The sequence below is a fragment of the Paramisgurnus dabryanus genome, chromosome 12 (assembly GCF_030506205.2).
Source record: "Paramisgurnus dabryanus chromosome 12, PD_genome_1.1, whole genome shotgun sequence".
In the NCBI taxonomy this organism is placed as follows: Eukaryota; Metazoa; Chordata; class Actinopteri; order Cypriniformes; family Cobitidae; genus Paramisgurnus; species Paramisgurnus dabryanus.
In genome coordinates this window covers 33,598,241-33,618,405 of record NC_133348.1, presented here as the reverse complement: position 1 = coordinate 33,618,405, position 20,165 = coordinate 33,598,241, and the positions used below count along the sequence as shown (strand labels likewise).

General features: G+C 39.5%; 1 protein-coding gene across 7 annotated transcripts in view; it reads left to right on the top strand.

Moving 5' to 3' along the window:
* Positions 1 to 20,165, top strand: part of nrxn3b (neurexin 3b) — a 398,467-nt gene that overhangs the window by 328,291 nt on the left and 50,011 nt on the right. For 4 of the 7 annotated variants that reach the window (XM_065268754.1, XM_065268752.1, XM_065268751.1 and 1 more), the window contains one exon: positions 16,714 to 17,024. In XM_065268754.1, the coding sequence (XP_065124826.1) occupies positions 16,714 to 17,024 (311 nt within the window). Of the gene's footprint in view, positions 1 to 15,654; positions 15,745 to 16,713; positions 17,025 to 20,165 lie in introns of all 7 variants that reach the window. The other 3 variants (XM_065268757.1, XM_065268753.1, XM_065268755.2) reach the window with 1 other exon arrangement.

Below are 20,165 nucleotides of genomic sequence, written 5' to 3'. Positions count from 1 at the left end.
CCTGCGAAGAAGAAAGCAAATGCCACTTAGCCCTCGATCGACTTGGCCTGTGTTTCTTTCGTAATTGTCCTCTGCAGCGTCCATATGTGAGAGAGTAATCAAACCTGGGCACCTGGTCTGCTCACAATGGCCACCGCATTTGTCCCTGCGATTAGCGTGATGACATCTGGCCAGCTGCTTTTGAAAGGCGCGTAGAGGGTCGGATTTCGGGCAGCATTGTGGCAGCTACAGGAGCTTTGGGAGAACGAGGCCCAGACCTCTGTGTATCTGTGACTCCCAGACTCAGAAAGTCAACGGTGACGGACGAATACAAATGAGCTCATCATATGCAGCGGAGGTTCGATGGACGAGCCCGAGCACTTCCTGCATGCTACGAAAAAAAAAACTTCCTCTCGAAAACCCTTCACACTCAATTAATTTGGGCTCTCTGTCCCCCCACTTTGATGTCTCTGTTGCTTCGGCACCCTTCACAGGATATCTGGCCCTGTACTTCTCGTCCAATTAAAAAGCAGGTCTGGTCAGGGTTGCTCGAGCTGTATTCAAAGGCAGCTCTTTTAGTCGAGAGAGAGCTGTAAAATGACCAAAACGCAAGTGTATGGGACAGCCGGGAGTCTGCCGGCTAATGCTGCTACGACAAGTTAATTGAATTTAAACTGAATCTGTTATGGTTATTGGGAAAGAGCCAAAGTTACCCCGCCGTTTTCCTTGCTGCCTGTTATGGGTCTCAAAGCTAAATATAGCCAAATCATCTGTTCATATTACGGTAAAGTTTATATATTGAGAGTAATAACCTGCATATAATGATGCCAGCAGATGGAGTGAGGCTTTTGTTAGTGATCTTGCATCATCTCAGATATATGATGTAATGATATAATGATGTAGTCAATGTGAAACATTCATTTAGGGCACTTTTCTTATGCCAGTATTTTTAAATGCTGAGCTATTCTAACACAGTTTTAAGGATGTGTACAGATTGAAACATGGATGCAGGAGAGAATATGAGCTTGTTCTGTGATGAAGAAAGCAGCTTTGATCAAATATCCGAGCATTTGATTTTTAACGAGATGTGAACTAGCGAGCGTAGATTGTCATATTAACTAGAGCACACTCTTTAAACAAGAATCAGTGTTGGGAAATATTAACAGAATTAATGGGATTATTCTCATATGAAAAACCCTTCTTATTTAATCTATTTGTATGCCATCCATCTATCCATATCAATCTCCAGCCAAGTCTCACGAAGTTTCGTTATATAGTCATGTCATTTTTTTATTCTTTTTTCGTGATCGTATAACAAATTTCTGTTTTTGTGTGATTATCACGTATTGGTTACTCAACTGTATTGTCCTATTTTATTACCATTGTCGCTTCGGTTTAGGGTTAGATTTACATAAAATGACATCCTTACCCAAACCCAACTCTAACCCTCACGCCATCCGACATATAAAAAAATAAATCAGAAAAAATAGTATAAACCATTATATAAAGTGACATTCTAATGCAAGCACCAAATCTAACCCTAAACCAAAGCAATAATATTAAGAAAATAGGACAAAACAGTTGAGTAACCAATACGTGATAATCACACGAAAACAGAAATTTGTTATACGATCACAAAAAAACGCAGAAATTCGTGATATCACGGAAAAAGAATAAAAAATTACGTGACAATATCACAAAACCTCGTGAGACTGGGTAGCAATCTCACTGTCTGTCATAGCTCTGTCTATTAGTCTGTTTCACTGTGTTAGACTTTTTTAATTTTACAGAGTTGAAAAGAGTTCATAAAAACCATACTTCATTAAAGCGGACAGAGAATGAAAAACCATTTTTACCTTGTCTTTGTTGAATAATGGTAGTCTACCCACATTCACAAACATACAAAAAGTGCTAGACATGCTAAACATCTCAGTCTCATAGAAATTCCTCTTTTAGAAATGTCAGCCAGAAAACAGCCCAATCTGAAAAACTGATGCTTATGACATCACAGGCATCTAACTGCCCTTCCACTTTAAAATAATTGGCTACATTTTTTGAGTGGCAGCAAAGTCATCCAATCAGTAATGAGATTGCAAGTTAAGCCAGTAGGGGGAGCCAAATAGGTGCAAAACCACTTGTTTAAAATCCCCCACCCTAATAGAGCTATCTGAGAGAGGTTTTTAGGAAGCTTCTAATGCATCACAGACCCCCCCAAAAAAATTGTCTACATGTCACATCACAGAACAAGGATAAATACCCCGTTCAATCATTCTATGTCACCTTTAAAAGAACTGCAAAAATGACCCTATAGCACTTTTTACACAGACATTATGGAAAATACACCGAAAATGAGTTCAGGATAGTTAAATTTTTGGTTCATTGCATGCATTCACACAGATACCGTTAAAATCCTGTATAGACATGTGACGTGTTTAAAGTTCTGCACTTGGTAGGTTTTTTCCCCGCAGGGTCTGAAGTTTGCTTATTATCCGTTATTTCTCTTTCCAGAATCCGCGTGGGTGCAGTTTTGTTTATAATAAGATTATAAAGGAGCACATGAGATGACGTGTCTGGGCACGGTTTAGTTAGTTGCACCCTAGTCTCAGCCTCAGACGTCACGCCCAGAGAATGTTGGCTAAACGTCTGATGTTTTTCATACACTTTTCTGGAAATCCTGTGCGAAGTCGTCTTTGATTGGTTGAAATAAACCGGATTTCCAGGATTTCCAGGAGTGTCGCGATTAGTTTGGTCCCTAGAAAACAAAGCTCTGACGTTCCATTGAGGAAGAGAATCAGTCGTGTTCACGTGAATAATAATGACCAGTTAACATGATCAGATAAACATTGGATTTTCAAAAATATGCAAAGTCCGCGGCATAGACTCTCTAAAAGACATCCAAGAGTTTTGTTTAAAGCAGTTAATGGAGTTAAAAAGTTTGGTTCTCCTGAATTGCTTGTAGGTGCACCAAAGTGAAGAGATATGCTTCAAACAGATGTTTACTGGGAGCGTCTCATTGGTGTGGCTATCGATGAAGTGTACAACGTTGTTCTATGGTGCGACAGTATTTAAACTTTCTCTTTTATAAAAACTATGATGAAAGAGTGCTCGGGGCACAGATCGACAAACGTAACGTGAGTGTAAGCTTGTGGGGGACTGGGGACAATTGTGCTCGGGCACGGTTTGGTATAATTAGCACACCCTAACACTGGCTTTATACTTTTGCGTAGGACCTACGCCGTAGCCTGTACGCCATAGACTATGAGGCAGTTTTCAGTTACACTTCTGTTCATTGTTCGCCTCTATGTGCTTTACACATGCAGAACACTAGTAGGCAGTGTTCACGGGCCTGTTACAGTATTGAGTTAAAAGCCAAAGAAGCAGCGGATTGTCAACCTTTTTGGAGAAGCATCAGCAGTGATGGGGATAAACAGACTTTTGTTGCCACCTGAGTTGTTAAATATAGCTCATTAATTTGGTCAACAAGTCCACAAGTGAAAATGCATGCAAGGAAATGCAGCATAGATTGTTTAACTTGAGGGATGGGTTCTAGCAGACCAATCACAGCACATGCTGTCTGTGTAGCATTGATGCGCAGTTAGATTTTAGGAGAGGTGCAGGTCAGGCTTTGCAGTAGGGTTTGCGTTCCTGCGTAGGCTGCTACGCTGTACAAAAGCCGGCTTAATACTTTAATGACTGACAATTGAAGAAGTTGCAAAGTTACTAATAGTTAAATTGACTATCAAAATAAAGTTTTACCACTGGTCTTTGAATACATCTATCCATCTGTCTGTCATACCTTCATCTCCATCAGTGTTTTTTAAAGTGTGGGGGTGTGTGGGTACAGGAGACTTCTTTCACTGCTTTTCCTGTTGTGGTGTCAGATGTGTTCACAAAGCTTCTCTGAGCCTATGTGAAGATGAAAAAGACACTTGTCAAATTACAGATGTGAGTGAATAATGTTTTCTGTCTGTTTTTCACACAAAGCTATCTAATGACTTGTAAAACAGAACACAAATCATATGGACTGCTTGCTTTCATGGCAATTTATATGCGGTTGAAGCTTGACAGTTACAATCACCATCATCTCATCCTTGTGTTAAAAAAACACACAAAATAATACAGCTCAGGAGCAACCCTATAGGGTGAATAATGATGACAGAATTTGCCTTTTGGGCAAACTGTTTATTTCATTGCTCCTGTGAAACAGTATCACTTTTATTTATGTATTCATTTAATTTGCATGAGACATTTTCAACACATAACGGTTTATGTACTTTTTTCAATGCATAATGTACAGTATACAGAAATGATAGCAGTGTTCGTGAACTGACAAAAATAGATTTTTTTTATTCAACAAATGAGTTGAAAGAATATAGAGTATCATTATTTTATTTTTTCTATACATTTATGTTGCTAGGCTTAGCTGTTTTGGACAAGAGTATTAGCTAAATAAATACATATAGTTTACATTTATGCAAGATGGTTTTATCCATATCGAGGTACAGTTTATTCATCATATACATTATATCAGTGGGATTAACACCGTGAAATTTGCGTTGCTAACACAATGCTTTACTAGTTGAGCTCCATGATTAACAAGATGACTGATGTCAATTATGTAGCATTTATATTAAAGGAACATGCTCACATTTTGGGAATTTAGCTTATTCTGGGGCGACAGTGGCCTAGTGGTTCATGTAGGTTGTCTACAAACCGGAAGGTTGGGGGTTCAATCCCCGGCTCCACCGGACCAAGTGTCGAGATGTCCTTGAGCAAGACACCTAACCCCAGCTGCTCCCGACGAGCTGGCTGGCGCCTTGCATGGCTGACACCGCCGTCGGTGTATGAATGTGTGAGTGAATGGGTGAATGTGAGGCTAATTGTAAAGCGCTTTGGATGGCCATAGGTCTGTTAAAAGCGCTATATAAATGCAGTCCATTTACCATTTATTCATCGTATCCCCCAGAGTTAGATAAGTCCATACATGCCTTTCTCATCTCCGTGCGTGCTGTAACTCTGTCTGACGCAGCCCCCGCTAGCTTAGCTTAGCACAAAGACTGGAAGTGAATGGCTCCAGCTAGCGTACTGCTCCTAATAAGTGACAAAATAACACAAACATTTTTCTATTTATGTGTTGTGGTTTGTATAGTCACACCGTGTACAAATAACAAGGTCATATGAGACACAGCGATCTTTTAACAGTATACATACCGGGAACTATATTCTCAGAAGACGAAGCACTGCTACTTGGGCGGAGTGATTTGCTCGCAGCACCCGAGAAGCCCCCTGGTGAGGAGCAGAGAGTTCGGTCAGAGTTGTGCAAATCACTCCGCCCAAGTAGCAGTGCTTCGTCTTCTGAGAATATAGTTCCCGGTATGTATACTTTTAGAAGATGGCTGTGTCTCATATCCAGTGTTCGGAATAACGCCGTTTAAAATAACGGCGTTACGTAACGACGTTCATTTTTCAGTAACGGGCTAATCTAATTAATTACTTTTCCCGCCGTTACAACGCCGTTAACGTTACCGGACGTTAAATGCGGTGCGTTACTATGCACTGACTTGATAAACTGTGTGATGCAAACGCAACCCTGGCTCACATAGCTAGTGAGGAGGTAGGTTAATAACGAGATAAGCTATTATGATTGGCTAAGGCAGAGTAATGTGTTTTATGGTAGCCAATCAGAGCCAATGTTGTTTTACACATGCCAGCGCACGCGCCTGCGGCGACACACACACACACAGGGCGAATTCCAACCGAAAGTGATGATCACTATGCCCTATTCCCTTCGAAGATCAAATCTCTTGATGTATAAACTCTAGAGAAAGTTGCGCAATGTTGTCTCATAGTGTGGCTAATTAAAATACACTTGGTGATAAAATACAGCGTCTTTTTCTGTTTATTTGGATTTTACATCCCCTTCGCGAAGTGCCCTTCAAGGGCGCACAAACGGCATTTGGAATTTACCCACACACACGCAACAGCTAAACAGAGATTCGCGGTAGCAGAAGAGATATGGCGAGTCAGGAGGAGCAATGCGATGAAAAGTTGGCATAAATGTGCATGTAATGTGTACATTATGTCCGGGAGCGAAGACTTTGTCGACATCCGTTGTAAGCAACTCTAATTTAATGAATCATATTGTTAAACTGTTTACTTTTTTAATGAAGAAAACGAAATACAGCAGCCTATGTCTTCCAGACTATTTATTTCAGGTTGTTAGTTTGATTTATTTAATTTGCTACAGTTATTGCAAACACACTTTACTGTATATTATTTAACTGTTTACTTTTGAAGAAAATACCTGAAGTACAGAATGTCTACCAGACCAGTTGTCTGACATTGGGAGTTTGATTTATTTAATTAAGAATACGACTACAGAGCAAACACACTTTTTGTTGTTTAAAAGTTAACTTTTTGTGAACAAAACACTTGGAAGTACAGGTTGTTTACTTGACCAGTTGTCTCAGGTTGAGAGAGTTTGATTTAATTTAGTTTGCTGAAGTTAAATGCACTTTATATGGTGTAACTTGTTTACTTTTCTTACAAAGATAATACTTGAAGTGTAGGATAAAACTCTTGCTGTCTGTTGACGTGCAATAAATATGGAAAGTTATGTACGAACACCTGTCTGTTCTACTCATTTCAACTGACATGTGAAAACTGCTAAAAAAAAATACAAATTCTTTGACATATAGCAACTTTTTTTTAACCGTAACGCAAATAGTTACTTTCCCTGGTAACGAGTTACTTTTATTATAGAGTAATTCAGTTACTAACTCAGTTACTTTTTGGAACAAGTAGTGAGTAACTATAACTAATTACTTTTTTTAAGTAACGTTCCCAACACTGCTCATATCACCTTGTTATTTGTAAACGCTGTGACTATACAAATCACAACACACAAATAGGAAAATCTTTGTGTTATTTTGTCACTTAATGGGAGCAGTATGCTAGCTGGAGCCATTCACTTCCAGTCTTTGTGCTAAGCTAAGCTAGCGGAGGCTGCGTCAGACAGAGTTACAGCACACACGGAGATGAGAAAGGTATGTATGGACTTATCTAACTCTGGGGGGGATACTGTGAATAAGCTAAATTCCCAAAATATGGGCATGTTCCTTTAAGGTTGAGGTTGTGAAAAAAATGAAAACCATCAAAATCATACATAACCTACCAGCTTACATAACCCATTCATACACACTGTTCAGTTTATAGTGTTTACTTCTTTTAAATGACACATAGTCGCAATAATCCTTTAAAAAAAGAAGTAGTAAGCTGCATTGTCTCATGAGCTCGCCATGTTTTATGTTTGACTCTGCAGTGTCCAGCTATCATGCCTTGAAAAAAAGATAGATTTGTTTTGTCCCTTTAATTGAATTTTGTGTAAATATATCTCCACTCAGGGCAGATATGTTAAAATTGTGGTTATTGCTGCTTCCAGTCCATTTGTCACTGTCATAGCCACGCTGTATAGGCGGCATGCATTATTCCAAACGGTATATTTGCAGTTTTTTTTTTCATGCATACTACACAATGCACAAAGTGGGAAGGTAGGATGCTTTTTTAATCATAGCCTTTCATGCTTGTTTATTTCTCCCTGAGAAAAATTCACCATCTACAGTATGATCAGCAGCTTAATGTTGGTAAAATATACACCGTCATTGGACAACAGTACACCGATCGATCATCCAGATGTATCTGCACTCTCAATTCGATCAATGACGCTACATATTGGCCTCCGTTAAACATCTTTGAATCAAACTGAGAATTTGAGTCTAGTTTTCATTAAGGCTCTGCCTGTAATGACATTTAGTCTTTTATCTCTCCAGCCATTTTTCAGTTGCAGATTTGGTCATTTCCTCTTTTTCTCATTATTTCACCCTGCCTCTTTGTCGTCCTCATACACACGCTCAAATGCTAGTAATATGGAGGACATTCAGTGCTTGTAATTTGACAATTATTGATTTGAGTTTCTCCGTTAAAGGCTGTGCCATCTCTTGAGTAATTACAGGCTAGGATTCAGACTCATCGACTGAATTGCACTTGAAATGTTTCGCGTCAGTGATTCTCCGTGCTCGTGGCTTGCTCAATAAACCCTTATCAGCACAGATGCGTTGCATGGCTTGAGCACTTTCGCATACCCATGATTTCTCAGTTTAGCCAATGCAAATATCTAATGTATACTTTAAAGCTCACACAACACAGTGTTTCTTCTTATCTCATCTTAATCTTGAGTAGCTATAGAGTAGTATTACATCCTACATATAGAAACTGCACAACTCCACTGCTACCCCGGATAAACAAACTATAGTCTTTGTTTTTCCATAAGGAAGCCAATGGGTGCCGTCAACTGTGTGCTTATTATTATTTATCAAACTTCTTTGTGTTTAACAGAATAAAGAAACTCAACAACATCAGGTTGAGTAAATGAGGAAATAATTTTCATTTTTCTGCGAACTATCCATTTTAGATGTCTGTGTGTCCTAACCTTGCAAGCGCTCATATACCGTTAATTTTTACGACTTTGTTCACAAAAGCGTCAAATCAGTTTGTTAATGTCAAACCTTTTAGAGATTCAGAGCTGGACAACATCCAAATGGGCTCTGCAAGGTCATCCACGCTGCGTTTCATCATTTCATCCGAAGCTTTGATTTCCTATCATGATTCGCATTTTCCATCTGTGTGAGCTAAGAGGAGCGTTCTCCAGTTGCCTGTGTCACAGCGTATTGCGCACAGATTCAGTTGATGGACTCTGGTCGTTGTGTCTGTGTTTACTCTGAAGAAACAGGTGGCAGAAAAGCTAATGGAAGGGCAGCAGGAGGGTCGCGCTCCTCCTTTGGGTCACTGGAAACTTTTTTGCCACCTTCAATAACCCTTTTATCTTTCCATCAGGCTTTCGGTAATTCCTTGGCTGTCTTGTAGGTGACGTGGCAGTAGTTGAGGCTGTGCTCTGTCTGTGACAATTGCTTTAGGATCGTACGGGAGACATGGCTTCCTTTTAATGTCATCCGAAATTGTCGTGTAGAAATCATTTAGGTTTAGGCAAAGATCTGATAAGATTCATTGGATACAATTCTCAAACCTGTCAATTTGGTTCCCTCCAGGATTTCTATATTGCTGTCTTAGTTGAAACACAGCTTTTCTGTATAATGATTGTACAAGCTACTGCATGGATGAAACTTTGCAACAAATGGTCTGTGACTGAACATTTGCATTGTTAAGCACCTCTATCAGAAGCATGGTGCTTGGGAAATCAACTTCAGAGATACAGATTTGCAGTCTGCCTCAACTAATTAATTTATTTGAGATTTTATAATCTTGTCAGTCATTATTATTGCAAGCACATTTCTAAACTTGATTAATTATTTTACGTGTACATTTTATTTGTATCTGATCTAATGTCTTTATTCAATTCTATTTCTTGTACCTTGTTTCATATTTTATTACCATTTAGTTATAACCCTGAACCATTGTGTACTTAAGAAGCGTTGTGGTTCTGAAATTAAAAATCAAGACATTAAGAGCACACTCACATTATACATAACAAGACTGAACTGTGCCCGAGCGATTGTCCCAACTCCCCTACTCGCACACCACTGGACTTTTATCCATCTGTGCCCGAGCACACTTTTGTCATTAGGATGCAAGAAAACAGGAAGTACACGTTCTCTCTTTCAACACTCCAGCCCATTGTAATGTTAAGTTTGGGGCTTTTATTTTAAGTCGCTTGGGACTCATATTGCTTAGTCGATCTATCGCTTATGCCGCTCAGACGTTTACATAACTGTGCTGCGCGAATCAGAAGGTTTTTACGAAGGCATGAAGTTAATCACTGTCGCACAACTTGCGTCTCGCCTTTTGAAGCACACTACGCCGACTACTGAAGTTTTATATATAAAATATAATTTTGGACATCTCTGATATGAGGACCAAACTTGTATATACTTTTGTAGATACCGCGTATATAGAGTACCCTTGTTTATAATTTTTATAAAAGTTATATAAGGTTTATTTTAGGGTGGTACGTTGTGTGCTCAGTACATTTACCTCATAAACAGATTATAATCTATTAAAATAGTATATTTTTATACATATAGTCAACTTATATCATAAATAACAGATGTCATATTAAACTCGACATACCTTTCCATCTTACAGTACATAGAAATGGCCCTTAAAGGAAGAAGTAGTTATAGAAATGCAGAATTTTGGCACTATATAATTGGCAATAATATCATGAACAGCGATGTAAAAAGCATAGCGAAATTGTAGCAAACCATTAAGTGCTCCCCAGCACCACCTGCCTACAAAAAAACGACTGCTAATCAGTCTGGACCAGGATTAATTGTTCAAATTTAAATGTATTTTCTGTGAGATATTAGGTTAACCAAACGTGAAAAATGTTAGCATAGCTACAACATGTTCCTGTTTTGGATTACTGCACTGTAAAAAGAATGCAGCATGAAGTCAATTCAAGCTTCTATTTTAAGTTCTGACCTGTGATAAGTTGACATAACTTATAAAAGCAAGTTGAAGTTGTTTAACTTAGTTTTTTAAGTTGGAGTAACCTAAAATATATATGTTGATTTAAGAAAAATGCTGCATGTAAGTCAAAATTAATGTTGACATGAGCATGTTGTAATGCATTAAGGGGGAGGGGTCTAAAGCTTTTTCATGCATTCTGACTTATTAACACCGTTAAAGAGTTGGATTCCTCATGCTAAAAATAGGCAATATCAAAAAAGCAGTTGGACGTATGACACTATTTCTGTGTTGAATGCACTTCACCAGGATTCGTACAAGTTTCAGAAAGTTTGAACATAAAAGATTAATATGTAATAATCTTGCTTTATTTCTTTTATGGGCAATTTCAGTGCAGGAAGTACAGTGGAAGTCCTTATATGGGCACCAGAATAGCGCGCGCACACACACCAACCAAGAGCTGACACAAAATCAACGTCACCAGGAAAGTGTTTTTTATTTATGAGGGAAATTTAAGCTGAATTAATGTTTAGCTTTCCAAAGGCTCCAATCTTATGGAAACAATGGATATAACCCAACTGGGTCATGAATCGCAGGCGGTAAGTAAAACTGCATCAAATGTCTGTGTTTTGTTGGCAATCGGCAAGTAAGTGTTTGTGATGTAAATGACACGAACATGTAGTGAATCATAAGTTGTATGCAGAGATAGTGGGATAATTTTTTTGTTTTTTTGTGCTCGTGACTCGCTCCGCCTGGGGTAAACCTCCAGGATTTATTCGGAAAGAATCAGTAGAGCTGATCTGTCTTTTATAAATCTGATAAAACTAAAGACTCTTCGCAGATTTGAAGGATGTAACTTAACTTAAGGTACTTACTTAAGATTAACATGAGATAAGCAGAAACAGCGTTTTGTATGTGAGCTTAAATTTATTTGGCTACATTACTAATAACACTAAACATGGTGGTAATGTTTAGAAGATGTGCAGAGCTCACACACAGATATCCTGCTAATAAGCAACAGCGAGAGAAAATGCTTCAGTGGAAACCTCAGCTGGATACAGAGACCATGACAAATCACATTGTGGTTCCTGAAATACAATTATGCAACGGAGGGGCACAATTTCTCCTGCCGTGCTAATGCCACAAACCTGAAGATGCAGGTTAAAAATATTCATGTCTTATGTCATCCTTCCTAAATAAAGTCAGAAATACAGACCAGAGCACACTCCATAGTAAGCTATGCATCCAATAAATGAAAGACCTCTCGTTTTACAAAGCACATTATGCAGAAATTTTTCCCGACATAGAACCTTCAAGGTTACATTTTGCTCCACCGAGGATGAACGCTTCCCATTCTGGACTTTCCGTTATACTGCAGACTTCTGCAGGTCCATGATGAATTGGCAGCCAAATTTGTTCTCGCATTGTTTGTATGCATTCAGCATCTGTTGATGTCCCCCTGCCGCAGATCATTGGCACTGACAGAGAACGTACTGACACCACGCCAGCATTTGTTTTGACTAAAGCGGTGCCATCTGAGGGGAGTGATTCAGATATTGTTCTAGAGGGAAACTTACACGTGCAGATCTATGGGCAGAAACAGACACTATTGGCTTGTTGGATGTGTCCCACTGATTGAGCGCTTCTGTTGCTCTGAGCTAATAGGAAGAAGGAAACATTGCACTACAGGGTTGTACTGTACAGCACTGGGCTGTACAGAAATGATGAACTGGCTGTCAGTTCCCAAGTTGTAGTTTGATTTGACTTGGCCACATCCCACAAGATGTTGAATAGGGTGAAATGAAGGGACAAAAATGGCAACACACAAGTGGAATGTTATTATGTGACTTTCATACAATAACACTAACAGAGGGTTACTTAAATGAAATGAACACCCTTAAAATACGCTTTTTTGTGTAATGAGTATTGTGGGAAAATATTGCTAAATTGTGTTGATATATATGGTTTTAAAAATAGCATCTATCTTTTGGGGTGAAATTTGACCTGAATATATTTTCGTAAGATAATGGCCATTTTGATTTAACCTTGTTTAGAGGTTAAAATGCTGCACTATAAGACCATCGTGTATGTGTTCACAGGAACACAAGAGAGACAGAGTGCTGGCCAAGCGTCTGATCTCTAAAATGAGTCAATCCCTCAAGCTCTTCTGGATCTCGGCTGCATCCAGGCCTCCATCCAGTAGAGCCACTCCATCTCCGGGGCTCGCACTCGCCGCCCATTTGGATCAAAGACGTCAGCAGCCCTGCAAGCTACTTATTAACCCCCCCTCGCCTGCTTTTACCTCGCCCACGTCCCCCCCTGCTTAGCCAGCACTAACCTGACCGCTTTGAAGCCCCTTTTCTGCCTATTTAAATAGAAAAGAGCAAGAAAAGCAAGGCCTGAAATGGCCACCGGCTTCGTCCATTTAACATCTCGTCATTGTGGAAGCTTTGTGTTTCTGAATAGCACTTTCATTCTTTGGACTTTGGCTTTTTCTGAAGTTGTGAAAATGTTCGCTGTGACTCAGTGGCTTATTTAGCTTAGTGTGTTGAGTAACTTTGCTCTTTTGAAATCCTTTTTACATTTTTTCTCATGCGCTGTAGGGTATTTTCTCCCATTACTGTATCTACAGAGACCTTTCTATAAGGTATCATTTTTTCCCAGCTTGGAGTGAGGAAACGCATTATATCCTTGAACTTTAAAAAAACTGTTTACCCCCCACCCCCCCAATATATCTCATACATTCATATTATTTCAAACCTTTATGCCAGTATTTTCATGGTACAACAAAAATCTAGAATTTTTCATTGCATCAAAGGTGCCCTTTAAGTAAATATTATGAAAATCTGACTTTTTTTCATGTTTAAGTGCCATAATTGGGTCCCCAGTGCTTTTATCAACCTAGTGTAAAAAAGATCAACCCAGTAACTTAGTATTGTTAAACCATTCTCTGCAAGCATGTAAAAAATAGGTCATTGAAATTTGGCTTCCCTTGTGATGTCAGAAGGGGATAATACTGCCCCTTAATCTGCACTATCCAACCACAGGACTGCCATTTGGTGCAGAGATCAGCTCATTTACATTTAAATTGTTTCTACCCACAGACCAAAAACATGCAAGTTAGGTGAATTGGTGATGCCAAATTGCCATACCCGAACCCGTGTATGGATTAATTTGTGTGGATCAACTTGTGTATGAATAAACCAGTCTTTTTCCAGGACTAAATTTAACCAGAATGGGTTAAATTTCAACCCAGCGGTCTGGGCTCATCATTTTTTGACCCAGTGCATGGTTGAAAATAACCCAGCATTTTTTTTTAGAGTGCAAAGTGCTTAACATAGATAAAGATGCAATGTTGAAAATGCAAATACTGAAGGCACCTTTCCACCACCGTATCAAAGCGCTCTTATTGTGTAAGCGTTTCATTGGGTGCCGATCTGACCGAGCCGGTACAATTATGGGTTCATTTTCCACTGTGGTGCTGATCATAGCGTCCTTTGGATTGTCATACCAACTTGTCTTCAGTTGCCAGTATGCAATGTAAATAGCGAGTGTTATGGAGGATGATCATTTATACATTTATTTTACTTTTTACCTGATCTGTGATAATGCACTTTACCAGCTGCAGAGAGAAGAAGTAACCAATCCTGAGTGGCAACGTCACCGCGTGTATTCTATCAGCACGATTCCTAAAATTCTGGTAAGAGAAGGGTTTGTAGGTGTGCCGTGCCTGATGTTGGAGAAAAAAGCGGTGATTGATAACAAAAGACAATTAAATTAGGGGCTTCAGTGGAGGGCAAAAACGTATAATCCAGAAAAAGTTGAGTCTGGTGAACTGCTCGGTTAAAGATCTCGCTTTGCAAATAAAAAGTTAAAGTTTTACTCAATAGGACCAACTTTCATGCAAATGAAGGGTGAAAAGCTCCAATATTTGATGAACTAGTTCAAGCATACACTGCATAAAGTGCAGTACAACATGAGCTCATCCAAGATGGCAGATGTTAAATTCCCTTCAACAGCCCTACAATCTCACTTCAATCAGACAAAGAGATGCAACCGAGTCCATATAATGTCAGAATATACCAGTGGCCCAGCGTCTCCGCAGGCTTCCAGGGACCCCAGAAACGGCAGCAACAGCAGGCTTCACACCAGGCTGGTAATGATCTCATCTGTATGCAGTATCTGCCTCAAATCTGTGTCATCACAAGCCTTATTTCCCAGCAGGTTCAGAGCTTCTACACATTATCTCTTTTTATTTCTTTCTCTCGCTTTTCCATTCAATCCTCCTTCTGTCTTTCGCTCACAAAGAGTCCGTAAAGTGTTCCTCGGCCCCTTGAAATGTAAAAGCATGTGATGTCCAGTGGGAAAAGAGTAACACCCTATTTTAAAGATTGCTTTGCTGAAATCGTCCTCTTGCAGCAGCTCTGTGGGAATTCTTCTGTTTTAAATGAATTTCTGAATAGATTTCACTTTTGAAGGTTGTCTGTGTATTGTCATTATGGGTCTCATTCACTAATAATGCAATAGAAATGGGTTCTCGCGAACACAAAGATTCACAACAGGTGCGTACGCGCATAATTTTGTTGACACCCTAGTACGGATGTTGATGAATCTGGATTAATGAGAAAGCACATGCCCACAGTTTTTCATTAGCATAAGTAATTGGCACGATAAATACACAAGCTATTTATACGTATATAAGGATCTCCTGCACATGCTCTCATGTACAACTCTTCATCACGCACGGCAAACATATACCTGCATACCCTAAAGATGCGCTAATGTCACTTGAGAACACGGATAACAAAATCTAGCTAAATCAAATAAGGCCAGGTGTGCCATTCTTAAAAATCAAAAGCTAAGCTTTATACTGTAAAACCTATCATGGATCAATCTTGTTACATAAAAAATGTGAATTGTGCATCAGTGATCATGCCGGAAGCATTCGCACACGTTTATACGGTTCACGGTTAGTGAACGAGACCCAGAATCTAAATGTATTGTGTGATTATTGTAATAATAGCTACAGTATGTGTTAACCTGTTACTAAGTGATAAAAATGCTGTCAATCTTAGCAATCATGCAACCTAAACTGCCTATGATAACAAGAGCTAAATCATTTTAAACAGGGCTAAACCTTCTTAAACAGTGTATAAATGTGAAATGTGCTAAGATGTCTTTCAAACTTTAAAGGCAACAGCGACATTGAGCGTTATCAAATGGCTAATAAGAAAATCCCGTTCAAATATACCCGGCCGGTCGAAGATTGGCTACATGAGAAAGGTAACCCTCACGAAACCTTGAATGTTTTTTCGTTGGTTTTAGTTTGCGTTCACATGCTCCCTGTCATGCCGTTTCGTTCTATTTTTGATCAACCTCAGCCCTAATTAACCTAAACTGTTTCATAATTTACCCCTCCCATTACGTAGTATTTTCGTTGAGTATTATTTTGTTATGTGGACTGTGATACTCTTTTGTTATTCCATCAGTTCATTGACCAGTTAAAGGGACTGGTAACTTAACTCGAATCCAACTTAAACTCTTTAAAGTTAGTGGCTTGCAACTTTTCATTGGATCTCCTATAGTGCGGAAAGCGAACGCACAATGCATCACGTTTCCAAAGGCAACAGATTGGCGGCAGAGTATTTGCTGACTCAATTGCTGATGCCGTTTTAGGGCGGTGATGAAATCGACCTACAACTCTCTAAATTTTCTTTTAAGAGAGATGAAAGGGCGGAGTGTAGCATTTATCAAAATTACCATTAAAGTCCTTTGCATTATAACGATAGGATTATTAAATGCGTTTAAAGGTCATTGCCTAAACTACATAAGATGATTATAAAGTCCCTTTAACACTGTCTAAAGCCACTTTGAAATCCCATTAGTGGTTCTACATGCATGAATCAACATGATATTTCTTTGATATGTATGAGCTTTTCTCCATATTCCCACTGCAGTATAGGTCTGTAAATGTGAAACAGCTTTAATCAGCCTGCAGTGATTTGACTCTTCACCATTTCTATTTCTAACCGTTTGACTCATGAAAAGCCGTTTGGAATTTGCTCCAAAACATTTGCATGATAATGCGTCTCACAATGAAGACGGTACAGATCGGTGCGAAACTGCAGTAAAGTAATGCTACTCTTGGTTGGTTTAAAAAAGCTCACGTGTTCGATACGCAGTTCATTAAATGGCTAAATAGTGACTGAGAACCGTTCTGACAGCATCCATCCTCGCTCGTCTTTCCCTCAGGTCGTCAGCTGACGATTTTTAACACCCAAGCCGCCATCTCGATAGGCGGTAATGACCGAAAGCGGCCGTATCAAGGCCAGCTCTCGGGTCTCTATTACAACGGCCTGAAGGTTCTCAACATGGCAGCTGAAGGTCACGCCAACATCAAGATAAACGGCAGCGTGAGGTTGGTGGGGGACGTGCCCACTAGCAGAAGCCCGTCACGCACCACCACCTCCATGCCCCCGGAGATGTCCACCACCTTCATCGAGACCACCACCACCCTGTCAACCACCACCACTCGGAAACAGCGCTCACCACCAACTATTCAGGTAGGATCTTTCTAAACAAGCTGTTTTTTGAGATCTTTAATTTTTGACCAAAGCTGTCTTGTTTGGTAATCTATCTGTGCTTATGCCTAGTGCCCTATGTTAAATAAAAGAATGCTTTCTTTAACACAGTCTGACATGGAGCCAATGAATGTCTTTAGTTCACAAAGAAAGTAATCACACTGACCATTTCATTGATGCCGGAGGCAGTAGCAGCAGTCATCATATTAAAGCCATAACTCTCCCCAGGGTATCGCCCACCGACAGGCCAAGAAGACTTATCTTCTTCTCACCTTTAAACAGATCAACCACAGCGAAATAATAACCTCTCATGTCAATGCCGAATGTGGCATGCTTTCATCAGTGTGCCGCCAGCCCCTCCGTAGCTATAAGCCAAACTTACAGGCAAGAGGGTGAATACTTGATTTTCTTATTTGCCTTTTTGCCAGCTATACATAAAGGATAAGGGGTGAACAACATTGAAACGCTGTATTCGAACCCTTTGCCCTCGTGTGAGGGCCATGACATAAAACTCAAGAGTTGGGAAAGATAGTTATGTAATAAATGAGCTGAGCAGTTCATGAAGGTAGAATAATATTGCGAAGGTTCAGTTTTTAAAATTAAATATTTCAATAATAAGTTCTTTAGGAAGTTTCAAACAAAGGCTCAGATATTTGGTTTATGATGTTATGTCCTCCTTTGTGCATACTGTAGAAGTATTCGCTTGTTAAGTCATGACATAAAGAATACCATTTTCAGCTCCAAGCCACCACATTTAAACAACTATGTATGAGCATTTTTATTCATAGCAAACATTTAAGCTAAAAATTGTATAAACTCACGTGTAAACTGCAGTCTCAGGCTCCCAGAATCAAAGAGGGCAATATATTAATAATTCATAAAAAATCCACGTCCATAAATCAATGTCTGGTCATCTCAAATTTTTTGTTATGGAGATAAAAATTAGGATCGGGTGTTTTTGGTAGTTTTTCATTATGATACGAGTGTATTATAGCCATGATTTTTTGTTATTTCTCCATGACATCTGTGAGAGGTTGGACATGGAAACGGCGCATGATGTCAGACTTAACAACCGGATAGTCTTGGACCAGGACAGGACATTTTGTCACTTTCTGTTTTTTTGCTTGCTGTGGTTTGTATTGTAATCTGTAACTGTGCCTTCTGTGTGCCACACATACCTGTCAACATTGGGATTTCAAAATAAGAGACATTTCCCGAACACTAACCCCCACCCCGTTTTCACTACTACACAAAGGAATTAGTATTTCACGTTAATATTCTTTTCTTGTTTTCAATAACTACAAAATCTTAAATTGAGATGTATTTTCTTGATGAGCAAAATGAAAAGAAAATTAAGTCTACTTTTTAGACAAAGAAATATCACATTTAAGTGATTTTGTGCTTAAAACAAGCAAAAAAATAAAAACTCAATAGGGTAAGAAAAAAATCTTGAAATACTGTAAGTTTACTTTTTTCTTAAACATTTATTTCAAGAAAAATGTATGTAAAATGTTCATACTCCATTGGCAGATTTTATTACCGAGCCCCTAACGCAGGATTTCCACCAACTGCGGAGCGGCTCCGCACTCCGCCAATACCCACCAGTTCCATATTTGTTGCAGAGCGGCTGCGTGCTGAAGTGACGAGGACCCATGAGGTCTCGCAAATTCACATGATGATCGTGCAATATCTAGTTCTGTCTCCGCCCATTATGACGTTTTTTTATTAACGAATATAAAGAGTACAAATACATTCAGGAAAAGAAAATCATTGTTCAATTTCAGACAATTCGAATTCCAAGTCTTCAAGATGAGACAATGGATCTTATTTCAGTAAGAAAAAATGGAAAATACAGAGGGGATTTAAGCCATTTTTGTTTGTGGATGAATAATTTAGCATATAAAATAAAAAAGTTAACAGTAGTTTCAATAGAAGACATTTTGGGATATTACCAGCCCAGATCACAACACGAGATCTCGTGAATTCAGGTATGATCATGCGATAAAGTCATGGCTTCGCTCTGCGGAGCTGTCCGGCATCCGGCCAAAATAGAAGCTCTACGTATTTGTGCCGGAGGGCTGCGGATGGCCGGAGCTGTGACGGATTCGGAACGCAGTCAGTGGAAATACACACACAGACTTGAATGGAAACCTATTGACTTGGCAAGTGACTTGTTATACACATAGGTCACAGATGCATGCGTTCCTTAACACCTTCTGAGTTAAGCAGCACAAACAGCAGAGCTTCCCTACATGCAAAGTTACAAAAAATGCACATCCCGCTACAAGCATCAGCCTTCACATCCAAAAATCTGCGAGTTTGTGCAGACGTGTGCGCTAATGTGTGTGACGGTTGTAGCTTTTTCACGTGGCTTGTCATCCTCCAACCAGCATCGGGAAGCTTTTCTTCTTCTTGTTTTATAAGCGAGTGTTGTTTGAGTCAGGGACATTATTGCGTAGATGCCTTATGACGTGCTGGAACGTGAGCCAAAGGCGCCGCCATATTGGTTGGGTCTCCTTACTCTATGCTAGCACCAGAGTTAATTGGAGTCAACAGAGAGCGAGCAAGTATGCCATATTTTGTGCAGCTTACGGTTGTATTAACCAGCGCAATATTGATACCAGATCGCATGGGACTACCTTTCACAACAATAATTTTGGTTATTTTACCATTTATAATATTATGTCATCGTAACTAACGTTACTTGCGTGTAACCAAACCATGTGAAAATCCAGTAAAAATTCCGGGACTTATGATTATTGTAGTTGGGGATAAACCTTACTCAGTAGAAATTAATGCAGGGGGCGAACTGGGGACCCATCCAAGATGGCGGCCGCGTTGATACATCAGCTCCAATAGGTGAGGCGTCTACGTATATAATGATGGCAAAATACGGGGGAATCTTTGGAAACGGGAGGGTTGACAGGTATGGTGCCACATCATATTGGTCCAATAATGTGCTTCTCATAACATCTGATTGGCTGTGTCATATTTAGTATGGACAGTACAGTTTATTCATCATTGTTAACTTGTTGCAGTTAAGTCCAAACTTGGTGCCAGGGTTAGGCGTGGATCACAAAGAATGCATTTCTGGCAGTGACAGGTGTCTTTTTTTAATTGTTT